The sequence below is a fragment of the Microcaecilia unicolor genome, chromosome 1, assembly GCF_901765095.1.
Source record: "Microcaecilia unicolor chromosome 1, aMicUni1.1, whole genome shotgun sequence".
In the NCBI taxonomy this organism is placed as follows: domain Eukaryota; kingdom Metazoa; phylum Chordata; class Amphibia; order Gymnophiona; family Siphonopidae; genus Microcaecilia; species Microcaecilia unicolor.
In genome coordinates this window covers 684249698-684266527 of record NC_044031.1, presented here as the reverse complement: position 1 = coordinate 684266527, position 16830 = coordinate 684249698, and the positions used below count along the sequence as shown (strand labels likewise).

The 16830-nt window shown below is 44.0% G+C and overlaps 1 protein-coding gene across 4 annotated transcripts in view; it reads left to right on the top strand.

Annotated features, from left to right (window-relative positions):
- The window catches only part of CSNK1G1 (casein kinase 1 gamma 1), a 424976-nt gene that overhangs the window by 332200 nt on the left and 75946 nt on the right, over positions 1-16830 (top strand). For all 4 annotated transcript variants that reach the window (XM_030188070.1, XM_030188057.1, XM_030188077.1 and 1 more), the window contains one exon: positions 9366-9450. In XM_030188070.1, coding sequence (XP_030043930.1) covers positions 9366-9450 — 85 coding nt within the window. The remainder of the gene's footprint in view (positions 1-9365; positions 9451-16830) is intronic.

Genomic DNA, 16830 nt, shown 5'->3' with positions numbered 1-16830 from the left:
TATGGGGTTGGGCTGCTAATGCAGCTTCTAAGTCTAAGCTGGGTTCTCTCCCCTTTCGCGATCCTGTGCTCTTTGGCAAGGAACTGGATAAGCTAGGGCTAGGTGACGCTAAGGTTCCGTTGTTGCCAGAGGACAGACCTAAGGGTCTGGGCAGAGGTGGTTCTGCCAGATGCAGATTCAGAGAGGCTTGCTGTTACCATCTGGTCAAGACAAGTGCTATACAAAGAGGTGGTTTCTTTCAAAGGACTCAGACCTTTCTTGGCGCCTGCTGTGGTGGTCACGAGTCTGCCTCCTTCCCTGCTGCTCAGAGCCGAGGTTCCCAATGAAGGTGTTTGAGTCCACCCTCTGGTGGGGTTCAGTGGTTGGCTCACTCACTTATTTTGGGACCTGTGGGTTCTAGAGGTAATTCAAGAGGGTTATTACGTTGGACCGGTGGGTTCTAGAGGTAATTCAAGAGGGTTATGCCTTGAAATTCGACCATCATCTTCCAGATTTGTTTCTAGAGACTCCCTGTCATTCCTGCTGGAAAGCAGAGGCAATCAGAGATGCCTTAAGGAGTCTGCTCAGTTTACGTGCGGTGATTCCCATCACTCGGGAACCGCACGGTTTAGGCAGTAACTCCATCTGTTTTGTGGTTCCCAAGAAGGAAGGCACCTTTCATCCTGTTCTAGATCTCAAGGTTCTGGATCTAAAAGCTGTGACAGAAGAGGCTGATTTGGATTTATTGGCGGTCACGGAGATGCAGTTCACAGAGAACCATGACTGCGATATAGCTATATTGAGCTGTAATCTGGTAAGGAAAGAGAGGGTAGGAAGAAAGGTGGAGGGGAAGTGGCATTACATATTAAAGATAATATTAAAGTCACACAATTGCAGGAACTACAGGTTAAGCAAGAGGCACTGTGGGTCAGTCTGGAAAGAGGAAATACAGGCCTTCATAGACGGAAGAAGTAGATAGAGATTTAATTAGATATTATGTGAAAGAGAAAGTAGTACTAATAGGTTGATTTTAATATGTCAGATATTGATTGGGTTATCCCTATTGCACAGGCTTCTAGAATTAGGGTGATCCTGGATTCTCTACGGGGAGATCTGTTCCAGCAGTTGGCCATGGAACTCATGCGGGATGCGGCCATACTGGACTTAGTGCTTACGAATTGGGAGAGTGTTTCTGATGTTATAGTGGGTGATCATCTGGCATCCAGTGATCACCGGATGATGATTTAATATTAAGACAGGCATGGGGTGAGGAAAGGGTTCATTTAAAAATGAAGGTTTTAGACTTTAGAAAAAAAATCTTTGTTCAGATGGAGAATTACCTCAAGGAGTTAGCTGGATCTGGAAGAAATAGGAAAGCAGTGGGCAAACCATCTTGCTTTTCCCCATCACATTTCTAATGCTCGTTCCCTTTTTGATCTTCAGTCTCTCCATCTACTGGTACATTCTTTGGTTACTTCCCATCTTGACTATTATAGCTCTTTTTTTTTTCTGATCTTCCTCAGTATCAAATCCATCATCTTCAGTTAATTCACAATACTGCGGTTAAGCTGCTTCATGGCACATGTAAATATGACAGTTACCCCCTTTTTGAAATTAGAACATTGGCTCCCTATTCATCACCATATGGGGGATCCCTCAGTTTCTGTTCTGTTCACTTATTCCATACACTCTAGTGTGTACCCTTTGCTGTATTGATCAGCACCTTCTTTTTGTCCCTTCATATCTACGTATTCATTCCCATCATGAGAGATCCGCTTGTTTTTCCATAGTTGCTCCTATGCTTTGAAACTCTGTACCGCTTAGTTTTTGTTTAGAACTTTCTTTTAAGAGGGCACTATAAACTTATTTCTTTAATAAGGCTTTTGAATTACATTTTTGCAAGTTTTGTACTGAATTTGATTACTTTTAAGTGGAGTACTGGGATTGTGCTGCTTGTGTGCTGTGTTTGTCTGTCTTGCCTCCCCTTCTTTTGTATTTTTAGGGTAATTTTTGTTCCCTTCCCTTAATCCCTTATTAAGACGAAATTGTAACCTTAGCCTCCTCTTGTTCTATAAATTTATAAATTCCATTTATTGTGGGGTTTTTTTTTGTTTTCTTAATTTTTTCTGTAAACTACTTAGATTTTCACAGATTTGTAGTATATGAAATAAAGCTAAACCTGAACGCTCAAAACTGAAAGGAGCTATTGTAAGGGCAACAAACATTTTTGTAAGGAAAGTAAATAAAAGTAAGAGGTTCTCAAAAGTAGTAGCTGAAAAAAGTAAGGAAAAAAAGGTTAGCCTTCATAAACTATAAGAGATTGCAGAAAGAAGAAGACAGGCGACAATATCTGGAAAAGCTACAGAAGCTGGTAGTCAAGAAAGCAAATATACAAATGGAATAAAAAATAGCCAATATGGTAAAATGGGGGTACAAGACATTTTTTAGATATGTTAATGATAGGCAGAAGTGCAAAAGTGGCATTGTGAGACTCAAATGTAAGGTGGAATTGCTTAACAAATATTTCTGTTCTGTGTTTACAGCAGAAGGGCCAGGAGCAGGACCATAGAAATAGGAACGGAGATTTGGTAGATGCTGAACGGTTTTCAGAGGACTGTTCATGAGGAGCTAGCTAAACTAAAGGTGGACAAAGCGATGGGGCCGGATGGCATATATCCGAGGGTACTGAAAGGACTTAGCAAGGTTCTAGTGGCTCCTCTGGCTGACATTTGCAATCCTTCTCTAGAGTCAGGAGTGGTCCCAAAGAACTGGAGGAGGGTGGATGTGGTCTCTTTCCACGAAAGTAAAGAGGAGGTTGGGAATCACAGGCTGGTAAGTCTGACTTCTGTGGTAAGTAAATTAATAGAAATGTTTTTAAAAACGAGAATATTGAAGTTTCTGGAATCCAATGGATTACAGGACCTGAGGCAACATAGTTTCACTAGAGGCAAGCCTTATCAGACAAATCTGATTAATTTCTTGACTGGGTAACCAGAGAGTTGGATCAAGGGTGAGTGCTAGATGTGTATTTAGAGTTTAGCAAAGTCTTTGACATTGTTCTGCATAGGTGACTAATAAACTGAGTGCTCTCAGTATGGGCCCTAAAGTGACTGGGTTAGGAACTGGTTGAGTGGAAGGTGACAGAGTGTAGCGGTAAATGGAGCACACTCTGAGGAAAAGGATGTTACCAGTGGTGGATCAGTTCTTTTTAACATTTTTGTAAGTGATATTGCTGAAGGGCTATTTGGTAAGGTTTGCTTCTTTGCGGATGATACCAACATTTGCAATAAGGTAGACACTCCTGATAGTGTGGACTACATGAAGAAGGACCTAGCAAAGCTTGAAGAAATGTCCAGAATTTGGCATCTAAGATTCAATGCTAAAAAATGCAGGGTCATGCATTTGGGCTGTGAAAACCTGAGGAAACAATACAGTTCAGGCAGAGGTTTTCAACCCAGTCCTCAAGGCACACCCAGCCAGTTGGGGTTTTCAAGATACCCTGAGAACCCCAACTGGCTAGGTGTGCCCCGAGGACTGGGTTGAAAACCCCTGGTTTAGGGGGTGAAGATGTTTTGTGCATCAAAGAGGAGTGGAACGGATGTGATCATATATGATGATCTTAAGGTAGCCAAACAGGTAGAAAAGGCGACGGTGAAAGTTAGAAGGATGCTTGGGTGCAAAGGGAAAGGAATAGTCCAACCGCCACCTGAAACTGAACATGGCCAAGACCGAACTCATTGTCTTTCCACCCAAACCCACTTCTCCTCTCCCTCCACTCTCTATTTCAGTCGATAACACCCTCATCCTCCCCGTCTCATCTGCCCGCAACCTTGGAGTCATCTTTGACTCCTCCCTCTCCTTCTCTGCGCATATCCAGCAGACAGCCAAGACCTGTCGCTTCTTTCTCTATAACATCAGCAAAATTCGCCCTTTCCTCTCTGAGCACACCACCTGTACTCTCATCCACTTTCTCATTACCTCTCGCCTTGACTACTGCAACCTACTCCTCACTGGCCGCCCACTTAACCATCTATCCCCCCTTCAATCCGTTCAGAACTCTGCTGCGCGTCTTATCTTCCGCCTAGACCGATATGCTTATATCACCCCTCTCCTCAAGTCACTTCACTGGCTTCTGATCAGGTACTGCATACAATTCAAGCTTCTCTTATTAACCTACAAATGCACTCAGTCTGCAGCCCCTCATTACCTCTCTACCCTCATCTCCCCTTACGCTCCTACCCATAACCTCCATTCACAGGACAAATCCCTCCTCTCCGTACCCTTCTCCACCACCGCGAACTCCAGGCTCCGCCTTTTCTGCCTCACCTTACCCTATGCTTGGAATAAACTACCTGAGCCCATACACCAAGCCCCCCCTCCCTGCCCATCTTCAAATTCTTGCTCAAAGCCCACTTCTTCAATGTCGCTTTCGGCACCTAATCATTATTCATCTATTCAGGAAATCTAGACTGCCCCAATTTGATTGACTGCAGTTTTTTGTCCTTTAGATTGTAAGCTCCTTCGTGCAGGGACTGTCCGTGTTAAATTGTACAGCGCTGCGTAACCCTGGTAGCGCTTTATAAATGTTAAGTAGTAGTAGTAGGAAAAAGGAGGTGATGATGTCCATTTGTAAGACTCTGTTGTGACCTCATCTCTCTATATAAAACGCACCTCCAACGTTCTAATGAAGCCTCACTTTCCCAACGTTCTAAAAGTGAGGCGGCTGAGATCGCTTTTCGTCCATGAGTGTCTGCCCCACCCACGCGTCAAACGTGATGACGTCGAGGGCGGAGCAATGACACTCACCCACCGCCTCCAGCACGGACGCACCACACAAAACCACGACCCAGGCAGGGGAAGGAGTACCGTGACCCAGGCAGGGGGAGGAGTAGGAAAACACGCGGAGCGTGTTTCCCTACTCGTCACCCTCCCGGCATCTCAGGCGGAAGTGCACATTAAAAAGGATTCCCTGTTGTAGCCGACCACTTTTACCATGCGTCCGAAGATCGGGGAGGGGGGATCACGAGATCTGCTTCACACACATAACCATTTAAAGTGCTGGAGGGAAGTGGCTGCAGCCTCCCTTGCTCCACTTTGCTCTACAGTGCAGCCACTGCTGATCGGGAGATAATGGGGCTGTAGAACCCGGAGACACTCGGGGGACAATCGGGCAGAGAATCCGCAGACAAGACTCGGTACAAGACAGACAAGCGGCCAACTACACATCCCCAGCAAGACGTCGTGCATCCTTCTCCGCCAAGCCCACCGCGCAACACGATACGCTCGCTATAGTAACCCACCTCTACATCACGGAACAGGAATGTATTTTCCAAAAACAGACAGTGGCAGTAAATTCACAGATTGTTCCTAACATATCCACGTTCATTCCTGTTCCTGTCAAGGTATGCCCATCTGGAGACAAATCAACCCTTGAAATAACAAAAAAACAGACGATATTCACCTTGCTTGATGGCTTCAGCATGGGATAGCCATTACCACAGGTTCATGATAATGACTACCGCATACTAAAGCCAGAAAGCAACGCAAAAATCTTCTGCTGTTTAGTTTGGATAGGGGCAGGATCTGAGCAGGTCATAGCAGAGATGGGGTATGGCCAGCCCTGATACTACCGTGTAGGTCATTACCACTGACTGTATGTCAGGTCAGCTGGTACTGCAGTTCTACTTAATGCTGCCTCAGGTACTAAAGCTTTATGGATAACATGTTAACTCCCTCTGATCCCCTTAGCATTATGCTCCGCACCTATCCATCGCCAAAACACATGCCCCCTCTTCTGCTCCCACACCCCACCTCACCCCTAATAACCCCAGTACACAAGCTAAAGATCTTAGTCAAGTCTAGGGTTATCTTTTCTGTTTCTGTTTTTCCTGTGAACACACAAAAAAAAACCAGTGCCATACACAGGCAGCATCTCTCTCACTCACACACACACCTGTGTACCTCAGTCACACACACACACACCCTCTGAGCCCCCAACCCCTCCACAAACAACAGAAACACATACAATTATGTGGAACAACGGTACCCTCCCCCCAACAGACCCCAACACCAAAATGGCACCACTGATTGCTCATGCACCTCACACACTCCCCAACAAAACAATAACTAAGCCACACTCAAAATCCACTCTCTCACACACTCTCAAACATACACACTCCGACGAAAACCTTGCTAGCGCCCGTTTCATTTGTGTCAGAAACGGGCGTTTTTTTACTAGTATAGAATATTGTGTACAGTTCTGGAGGCCACACCTTCAAAACGATATAGGATGAAGTTGGTCCAGCAAACAGCTATTAAAATGGTCAGTGGTCTTCATCATAAAGCATATGGGGACAGACTTAATGATCTCAATATTTATGCTTTGGGAGAGGGGAGATATGATAGACATTTAAATTCCTACATGGCATGAATGAAAGGAATATCTGGAATGAGGAGGCATGGAAAGAGGATAAACTCAGAAGCACCCTCAGAAAATACTTCTTACAAAAAGGGTGGTGAATTCATGGAATGGCCTCCCGATGGAGGTGGTGGAGATAGAAACGGTATCTGAATTCAAGAAAGCTTGGGACAAGTACATAGGACCTCTAAGGAAGAGGAAGGGATAGTAGATGGCATGGATGGGCAGACTGAATGGTCCATATGGTCTTTATCTGCTTTCATTTTTGTATGTTTCTGTGTAAAATAATCAGAGCCCTTTTTCCTGTACTTCGCTTAGCTGGATGTTTCGAGTTGCTTTGTCATAGACTGCTAGCACTAATGTGCTTGTTTCTAACAAATAACTGCACCATATAAAGCTTGTGTACTAGGTAGTTCATTAATGGCTTATCCACAAATATATGGAGCGATTTCCTGTATGCTTTTTTGATGTGAAAGCAACATAATGCTACTAGTAGAATTCATCATGACATGATGGGAAATTTGGATTGCTGCCACTTGTCTTTACTACTACTACTACTACTATTTAGCATTTCTATAGCGCTACAAGGCATACGCAGCGCTGTACAAACATAGAAGAAAGACAGTCCCTGCTCAAAGAGCTTACAATCTAATAGACAAAAAATAAATAAAGTAAGCAAATCAAATCAATTAATGTGAACGGGAAGGAAGAGAGGAGGGTAGGTGGAGGCGAGTGGTCACAAGTGGTTACGAGTCAAAAGCAATGTTAAAGAGGTGGGTTTTCAGTCTAGATTTAAAGGTGGCCAAGGATGGGGCAAGACGTAGGGGCTCAGGAAGTTTATTCCAGGCGTAGGGTGCAGCGAGATAGAAGGCGCGAAGTCTGGAGTTGGCAGTAGTGGAGAAGGGAACAGATAAGAAGGATTTATCCATGGAGCGGAGTGCACGGGAAGGGGTGTAGGGAAGGACGAGTGTGGAGAGATACTGGGGAGCAGCAGAGTGAATACATTTATAGGTTAGTAGAAGAAGTTTGAACAGGATGCGAAAACGGATAGGGAGCCAGTGAAGGGTCTTGAGGAGAGGGGTAGTATGAGTAAAGCGACCCTGGCGGAAGATGAGACGGGCAGCAGAGTTTTGAACCGACTGGAGAGGGGAGAGGTGACTAAGTGGGAGGCCAGCAAGAAGCAGATTGCAGTAGTCTAAACGAGAGGTGACAAGGGTGTGGATGAGGGTTTTGGTAGAGTGCTCGGAAAGAAAGGGGCGGATTTTACGGATGTTGTAAAGAAAGAAACGACAGGTCTTGGCGGTCTGCTGGATATGAGCAGAGAAGGAGAGAGAAGAGTCAAAGATGACCCCAAGGTTTCGAGCTGAGGAGACAGGGAGAATGAGAGAGCCATCAACAGAAATAGAAAACGGGGGGAGCGGGGAGGTGGGTTTGGGGGGGGGAAAATGAGAAGCTCGGTTTTGGTCATATTTAATTTCAGGTGGCGTTGAGACATCCAGGCAGCAATGTCAGACAAGCACGCTGAAACTTTGGTTTGGATGCAAGGTGAGATATCAGGGGTAGAAAGGTAGATTTGGGAGTCATCAGCATAGAGGTGGTAGGAAAAGCCATGGGATGAGATTAATGAACCAAGGGAAGAAGTGTAGATAGAAAAGAGGAGGGGACCAAGAACAGAACCCTGAGGTACACCGACAGGCAGAGGGATAGAAGTAGAAGAGGATCCACCAGAGTGAACACTAAAGGTGCGGAGGGAGAGGTAGGAAGAGAACCAGGAAAGGACAGAGCCCTGGAATCCAAGTGAGGACAGGGTATCGAGAAGTATGCTGTGATCGACAGTGTCAAAAGCAGCGGAAAGATCAAGAAGAATGAGGATGGAATATTGACCTCTGGATTTAGCCAGTAATAGGTCATTGGAGACTTTAGTAAGCGCAGTTTCAGTTGAGTGGAGAGGGCGAAAACCAGATTGTAATGGGTCAAGAATAGCATGTGAGGAGAGAAAATCAAGGCAGCGGCGGTGAACAGCACGCTCAAGTAATTTGGAGAGTCAGCTATTTATTTTTAGTGCATGGTTTTTTTTTGCAGTGATATTCAAGATAATTCCCATGGTTACAATGTCCATCTAAAAGAATTTACTATCTCATTTTTAAACTTTAGAAGGTTAAGGAAATTATTCATGGTTAGAAACCATGTCGTGGATTTTTAGGGTTACTGTACTGCCAGATTTGTCTATATGGCAAACCAGTTGTGTGTAGTTCATGGTGTTAACTCATTTGAGATTTCTTCTTGACAATCATTTTTAAGGCATTGCAAACCATGATTTATTAATTTACAAATCTAATGATCCCTCAGCTTGCTTACTGGTTCCATATGTTCCAAATGCTGAGAAAATATTCCTTTAGCCTCCTAATTGTATAATTATATAAAATTATATTTTCTCCGTGCATGGAGGAGGTTTTTAGTTCCCTCAATAGTACTTACTGTGTTATAGGTTACTTCATGGTGGATTGGTCTGTTAAAATATGAAAGCTACAAATTCTATCCTCTGTCCTGAATTTAAGGAAAGAAATCTGTTTATTCCAGTATATAGACCACTGGAATTAACATTAATGTGGAACTGTCCTTCTTAACAGCTGTATTAAAATTTCTGAGGGTAACTTTAACTGTGCACACTAGTAAAAGCCTCCTGCTTTGAAATTTACTTCTGAGAAGCTATGCACACACATTTATAACTGTTTTTCAAAAGTGTATGTGTAAATACAAACCCCTGCCATCCTGCCCAGGAATGCCTTTGCTCACACCAGGTAAACTTGTGTGGTCATGCAGTATTTATATACATTTATCCACATGGATAAAGCACTGCTTTGCCCTCAGACATGGCTTTAGGAATTACCCTTTTTATTAGCAATAATACATTTTTAAGCAATCCACTAATGCAGTATCTGAAATATGCTGTCTTTGTTTCCTATAGGCTGACACATTAAAGGAACGGTATCAGAAAATAGGAGACACAAAGAGAAACACGCCTGTTGAAGTTCTTTGTGAAAACTTTCCAGGTAAGAGAGGAATCGCTTGTAGCACGTTGTATAGCATGTAAAAAATAAATAAATAAAAACTATCCCCCTACAGCGGTCGACGGTTTTAAAGTTGCTGACCACCATGGGCTGAATCTAACCCAGATACTTAATTCCAGGGCCATGTCCAGGTCAGCCTCCAATCCAAAGTTAATTGGGTGTTTGCTGCTATTCAGGGCTGACATTTACGTAGCTACGTGGGTAAGGTTAGGACTTCCTTTTGTGTGATCTCATCTGCCCAGTTAGCTATGCTGTCACCAGCACTGAATATGGTCAGTGACCACATAACTACTGGCTCCACCCTAACTCTGCCCATGGACTGTCCTGGCACTAAATGCACAGTGCCACGGCAGTCGGAGGGGACATTCAACAGCACAGCTTAACTTAAGCCCCATTGACTATCCATCCCTATCTGTATAAGATGATCCCAAAGAGAACCTAGTAAAAATAAACAAATTCAGTCCCCCCCTTCCCCCCCCTCTGATATTCAAAACTATTTAACCAGCCAGAGTAATTCCTGGCAAGTTAAATAGAGTTTAAGTGCCTAAGCACAGATATTTAGCGAGAGATAACCGGTTATCTCCCTCTGAATATCCCAGTTAGCGGCTAGTCAGTTAGGTGTGGATATTTAGCGCCTAACCTGCTATGTTGCACAGTCAAAATAGGCCACTTGCTAAAAAGTTAACTGGTTAACGCTGAATATTGGCATAGCCAGTTAACTTTTTAGTGGCCAAAATAAATCTGGATATTCAGTACTGGTCCTCGGATATGACCCATCATTGAATATTCGGGTTTAACACTGGTGGTTGAAAACAATTGTGCTGTCTGCCACTGGCTGAATATCGGGAAATTGTGCCAAACGAATCTCATTGAATTCTTTGATTGGGTAACTGGAGAATTGAATCACCGACGTGCTATAGACGTAATCTACTTAGATTTTAGCAAAGCTTTTGACACGGTTCCCCACAGGAGGCTCTTAAATAAACTAGATGGGCTGAAGATAGGTCCCGAAGTGGTGAACTGGATTAGGAACTGGTTGACGGACAGACGACAGAGGGTGGTGGTAAATGGAGTTCGCTCGGAGGAGGGAAAGGTGAGTAGTGGAGTGCCTCAGGGATCGGTGCTGGGGCCGATTCTGTTCAATATATTTGTGAGTGACATTGCCGAAGGGTTAGAAGGTAAAGTTTGCCTATTTGCGGATGATACTAAGATTTGCAACAGAGTGGACACCCGGGAGGGAGTGGAAAGCATGATAAGGGATCTGAGGAAGCTAGAAGAATGGTCTAAGGTTTGGCAATTAAAATTCAATGCGAAGAAATGCAAAGTGATGCATTTAGGGAGTAGAAACCCACGAGAGACTTGTGTTAGGCGGTGAGAGTCTGATAGGTACTGAGGGGGAGAGGGATCTTGGGGTGATAGTATCAGAGGATCTGAAGGCGACGAAACAGTGTGACAAGGCGGTGGCCGTAGCGAGAAGGTTGCTAGGCTGCATAGAGAGAGGTGTGATCAGCAGAAGAAAGGAAGTGTTGATGCCCCTGTACAAGTCATTGGTGAGGCCCCACCTGGAGTATTGTGTTCCGTTTTGGAGGCCGTACCTTGCGAAGGATGTTAAAAAAAATGGAAGCGGTGCAAAGAAAATCTACGAGAATGGTATGGGATTTGCGTTCCAAGACGTATGAGCAAAGACTTGCTGACCTGAACATGTATACCCTGGAGGAAAAGAGGAACAGGGGTGATATGATACAGACGTTCAAATACTTGAAAGGTATTAATCCGCAAAAAAATCTTTTCCGGAGATGGGAAGGCGGTAGAACGAGAGGACATGAAATGAGATTGAAGGGGGGCAGACTCAAAAAAGATGTCAGGAAGTATTTTTTCACGGAGAGGGTGGTGGATGCTTGGAATGCCCTCCCGCTGGAGGTGGTGGAGATGAAAATGGTAACGGAATTCAAACATGCGTGGGATATGCATAAAGGAATCCTGTGCAGTAGGAATGGATCCTCAGAAGCTTAGCCAAAATTGGGTGGCGGAGCAGGTGGGGGAAGAGAGGTTGGTGGTTGGGAGGACGAGGATAGTGGAGGGCAGACTTATACGGTCTGTGCCAGAGCCGGTGATAGGAGGCGGGACTGGTGGTTGGGAGGCGGGAAATACTGCTGGGCAGACTTGTAGGGTCTGTGCCCTGAAAAAGGCAGGTACAAATCAAGGTAAGGTATACATACACATATGAGTTTATCTTGTTGGGCAGACTGGATGGACCATGCAGGTCTTTTTCTGCCGTCATCTACTATATTACTATGTTATGTTAATTATTCATGAATGGAGAAAGGCAAGCCCAACTGAGATGAAGATACCAACTGAAAACAAAAGCCTCTATTGTTTTACATTCTCTTAATGGGTGCTAGAATTTAGCATTCGGGACAACCTATGGCTTGGTGCTAAATCACAAAGAAATGGATTCAAAATTATTTTCCCAACAGCTATTGTACATTCCAGGAAAAGCTCACTGGGCTATCTTAACCTTATGTGGAATGGCCAAATAGGCTCTGAGAATTATCTCTAGTAGTGCACTAATTTTCTTCCACAAATGTTCATGAGTTCTGTGCATGTACATTTGTATTTTATAAAATGCAGTGTAGTGTGTAATTGTGCTTAGGAATTGAGAATAACATTAAGAATATCATAATACCTCTGTATCCCACTATGGTACAGTCGCACTATGAGTATTGTGTTCAAGTCCAGTCATCACACCTCCGAGAGAGAGAACTAGAAAAAGTACAGAGAGGCAACCAAAATGATAGAGGATTGAATGGCTTTTATTTGAGGAAAGGCGGAAGACGTTAGGGCTCTTTAGCTTGGAGAAGAAGCGGCTGATCTATAAAATCATGAGCAGAGGGAAATGGATAAACATTAATTGGTTTACTCTTTCGAAAAGCACAGACTAGGGAGCACTTCATGATATTTCTAAGTAATATATTTAAAACAAATCAGAAAAAATATGTATCTACTACTACTACTTACCATTTCTAAAGCGCTACTAGACGTACGCAGCTAATGTATATTTTTTATTTTATTTTATTCAGAGCACTTACACCGCGCTTAATACCACTTAAAGCGGCCTCAAAGCAGCTTACAATATTTGTGTGTGTGGTTTTTTTTTGTTTTGTTTTTTTTCTTAACTCAAAAGTACAGCTAAGCTTTGGAGTTCTTTGCCAGAGGATGTGGTAAAAGCAGTTATCATAGCTGGGGTTAAAAAAGTTTGTAAGTTCTTGGAGGAAAATCTATAAACAGTTATGAACTATAAAGACTTGGGGAAAGTCAAACATCTGCCAATAGGTGGGAAAATGTGGGGTATAAATGTTATAAATAAATAAATCTTTAGAAACCTACCAGGTAATTTAAACCAGCTCAATACCCATTTGAGAGGACTCACTTTCTTAATTTCCAATTGTATTACAAATAAGCAAACAAGGAACTTACAGTAGATAGCTGAAATGAGGAATGCTACACAATCCGATTCAGTCCAAGTGTGATGAATCCTGTTGAATGAATGGTTGAATAATTGGTAAGAGGGACAGAGAGGGCAGGGAAAGTCATGAGGCATTGTGCTTTGAGTCCAAGATGATTTTCTCCCTTAGGGTACGACAAATAATCCATAAGGACTAGAGGTCCCTAGAAATGACTAATTATGTATTGGGTAGGGCATGAAGCCAAGAATTTCATGATAGGTTAAATGCTGCACATTTTCATTCCCTCTATCAGAATAAAATGGCAATGGTCCTTGCAAAAAGCTACTTCTGAGCAGCATATCTCACAGAGACATAATGTAGACCTGCAAGCACAAATCAAATGGGCAAAGCACCAGATACTTGTAGTCTGGGCTGGCAACGGTTAGAAACAGGGTGCTAGGCTTCCTTGATCTGAAATATAATGTATGACTCATTTGTGTATACAGGCAACATTTTTAGCTTTGATCTACTCATTTTATTGTGACCTGATGAAGGGATGTAACGCCCCAAATCTATTTAATGCATTTCTTAAATTAGTCCTGTAGAAGTTATCAGTTTACAGTTTTTGATTTATTATACCTTATTTCCATGCAATATGACATGTTTATTTTTTTCCAAAACAGGAATAATATGAGAAGAAAATAACTGAAATATATTTTACTTTTAATATGTGTGCTACATGGGGAAATTCCCGCAAATGATGAGAGGTGCTACAGTCATTCCTATTCTGAAACCGTGTTGCGATCCTCATTTTACTAGTTTGTATCACCCCATTTCTCTATTTAATGTAGATGTTAAACTTTATGCGAAGATTTGGGCCACCTGTTTATCTAATATTTTGCTGCATCTGGCAGGGGCGTAGCCACGGGTGGGCCTGGAGTTTGGGTTCAGGCCCACCCAGCAGTGGAGGCAGCGGAGCGGAAGGAGCAGGCTGAGTTCTGTTCCTGCATCTGCCTCCCTCTCCCAGACGCTGCCTACCGCCGCCATGATCGCAGGATCTACCTCCCTCCGTCTCTCAGCACTGCCACTCATCAGCAGCAGCAGCGCCGGTAGCGAATCATACACGCTGCTTTCTTCTAACCCGGAAGCGTCTTCTCTGCCGCTTCCAGCCCCAGCAGAAACAGGAAGTTCTGATAATGGGGGCGGAACGCGGCAGAGAAGACGCTTCCGGGTTAGAAGAAGGCAGCGTGTATGATTCGCTACCAGCGCTGCTGCTGATGTGTGCTGAGAGACGGAGGGAGGTAGATCCTGTGATCATGGCGGCGGTAGGCAGCGTCTGGGAGAGGGAGGCAGATGCAGGAGCTCAGCCTGCTCCCACTGTACATTTTGGGGGGGAGAAGAGGGCGGGCAGGTGGAATTGAATGGAAGGGAAGGATGGAGCCCAGAGGGAATTGCAGGGGAGAGAGGAGAATCGCTGATGGCTGGAGGGAGGGGACAGGGGAGAAAATAGAATTGCTGGTTATGGATAGACAGAGGGGGGCAGGGGCAAGAACAGAATTGCTGGGTATGGATGGATGGAAGGGGGCAGGGGCAAGAACAGAAATGCTGGGTATGAATGGATAGGGGCAGGGCAGAGATGAGAATTGTTGGGTATGGATGGATGGAGGGAAGAGGAGGGTTGCTGGACATGGATGGATGGGACGGAAGGGCAGGGGAGAGGAGCGTTGCTGGCATGGATGGATGGAGGGAAGGGCAGAGGAGAGGAGGGTTGCTGGACATGGATGGAGGAGAGGGAAGGGAGAGAGAAGAAATGCTGGACATGGATGGAGGGGATGGAAGAGTGAGGAAGGCGAATAGAAGAGATGAGGGAAAAGGAAGAGAGGAGAAAAACTGCACATAGATGAAGAAAATAGGCAGAAGCTGGATCCACTGGACAGTCGTCTGCAGAGGACCCAGCATTTACTTAAGGATGTAGGGCAAGAAATGAAGAAGAAAGGCGGAAAGTAAAGAAATAAATGGAAAGGAAGCCCTGGAAACGGAGTTAAGAGGACAGATAGCAGCAGAATCGGATACTGGGCCAGCATGATCAGAAAAACAGTCACCAGACAACAAAGGTAGAAAAAAAAATCAATTTATTTTCATTTTAGTGTTTGGAATATGTCCACTTTGAGAATCAGGTGCTCAACATTAAAAGTTTATATTTATTTACTTATTTATGGCATTTTATCCCACAATAAACATGAATTAGATTGGAACCTGGGATCATTTATTTTTTTTTTTCCTGGAGAGAGTAATGCATTGCCTCCCCCCCCCCCCCAGGCTCTCTCCCCAGCTATAGCCAGCTCTGCAATTTTGAGGGGAGGTGCACAGGGGGGGGGGGGGGGTGCAGAGGTGGACCGGGGAGAGAGCCTGTTGTTAAACATTTACCAGCACACCACTGTCTAGTGCCCACCCATCCAACCTGTTGGCCCACCCAAAAATTGACTTCTGGCTACGCCACTGGCATCTGGTAGCTTCACATTAAGTTGGTTTTGTTAAAGAGCACAACGCGGTGAGTGATCTACGTAAGCTGTTAGGTGCGATTTCTGCTATCCAGATGATGGGGTGGGATGCTTTTTTTTTTAGTAAATTTTGATTTAGAACAGGCTTTTGATCACGTCTCCTTGCCTTACTTGTGGAAGACATTACACAGATTTGGTTTTGAAAGGAATATTCTGCCTATGGTGTGTCTCCTTTATTGTGAGCCTTTGGTGCAGGCACTTTTGAATGGGGTCCTCTCTTAGTTTTTTGAGGTTCAGAGGGGTACATGGCAGGTTTGTCCCCTGTCTCCCATTTTATTTGTGCTTTGTATAGAGCCTTTGGCATGTAAGCTATTGCAGGAGTGCACCAAAAGGGGCATACTGGTGGGTGCACATATATTTACTTTGGGTTATTTGCTGATGATTTACTGGCAGCATTCACAGAGCCTGAGACCTTCCTCTCCCGTGCACTAGATTTACTGTTGGTCTTTGGGCAGATTTCAGGATTGTGGATTAATATGGATAAATCTGAGGCCCTCAGTTTATATGAGACTTTGCCAAACCGATGGCAGGGTACTTCCCCCTGCAGTTGGCACATCGTTCTATAAAATATTTGGGGGTTTTTATCCCCAATAATTTGTCACTTTATATCATATTAATCTTTTTCTCCTTTTAGAGGAGACTCGCAGGCTCTGTGGGTGTTGGAATTCTTTACCGGTTTCCTTAAGGGGTAGAATTCGTTGGTTGAAAATGATAATATTACCAAAATGGATGTATGTCCTTCAACGTCCATCATTCATCTTACGAGATACGGATCTGAAACATTATGGGATCAACTTTTATGCCAATTTTTGTGGAACTCTAGCGACCCAGGTCTCCTTTGTCTCAACTATGTTTGTTGTACTGAGAGGGAGGTCTGGGGTTACCGAATTTAAAACTGTATAATATTGCCTGTTATATGAGTTTGGATATTTCACGCCTCCTTTTATTGTGACATTGATTATGAGAGCCAGATGTGTACATGATTATCTCCAGCTTATTTAATGCAAGCTTGTACTGCAACACTCCCTTCATTCTTAAAGCATCATGTTTTACTGAAAGCATTGAGATGGGCTTGGTATCATTTCTGATGTCACTTTGGTCTTCCAGCTCCAGCCACCTACTCTTGTTGGGCAATGCTGACTTTCCACCTGACCAACTGGATACTTGTTTTAAGGAATAGGCTGCTCAAGGCCTCAAGCGGCTCCAGCATGTTGTGGACTAAGATGGTGACATGGGCCTGGTCATCCTCTCCCATATAGATCTTCAGCACACTTATTCTCTCCCACAGTGTTCCTGGTATCTATACATGCAGCTTCATCATTATACATCAGCCCTATTTAGAAATTTTTGTGTGG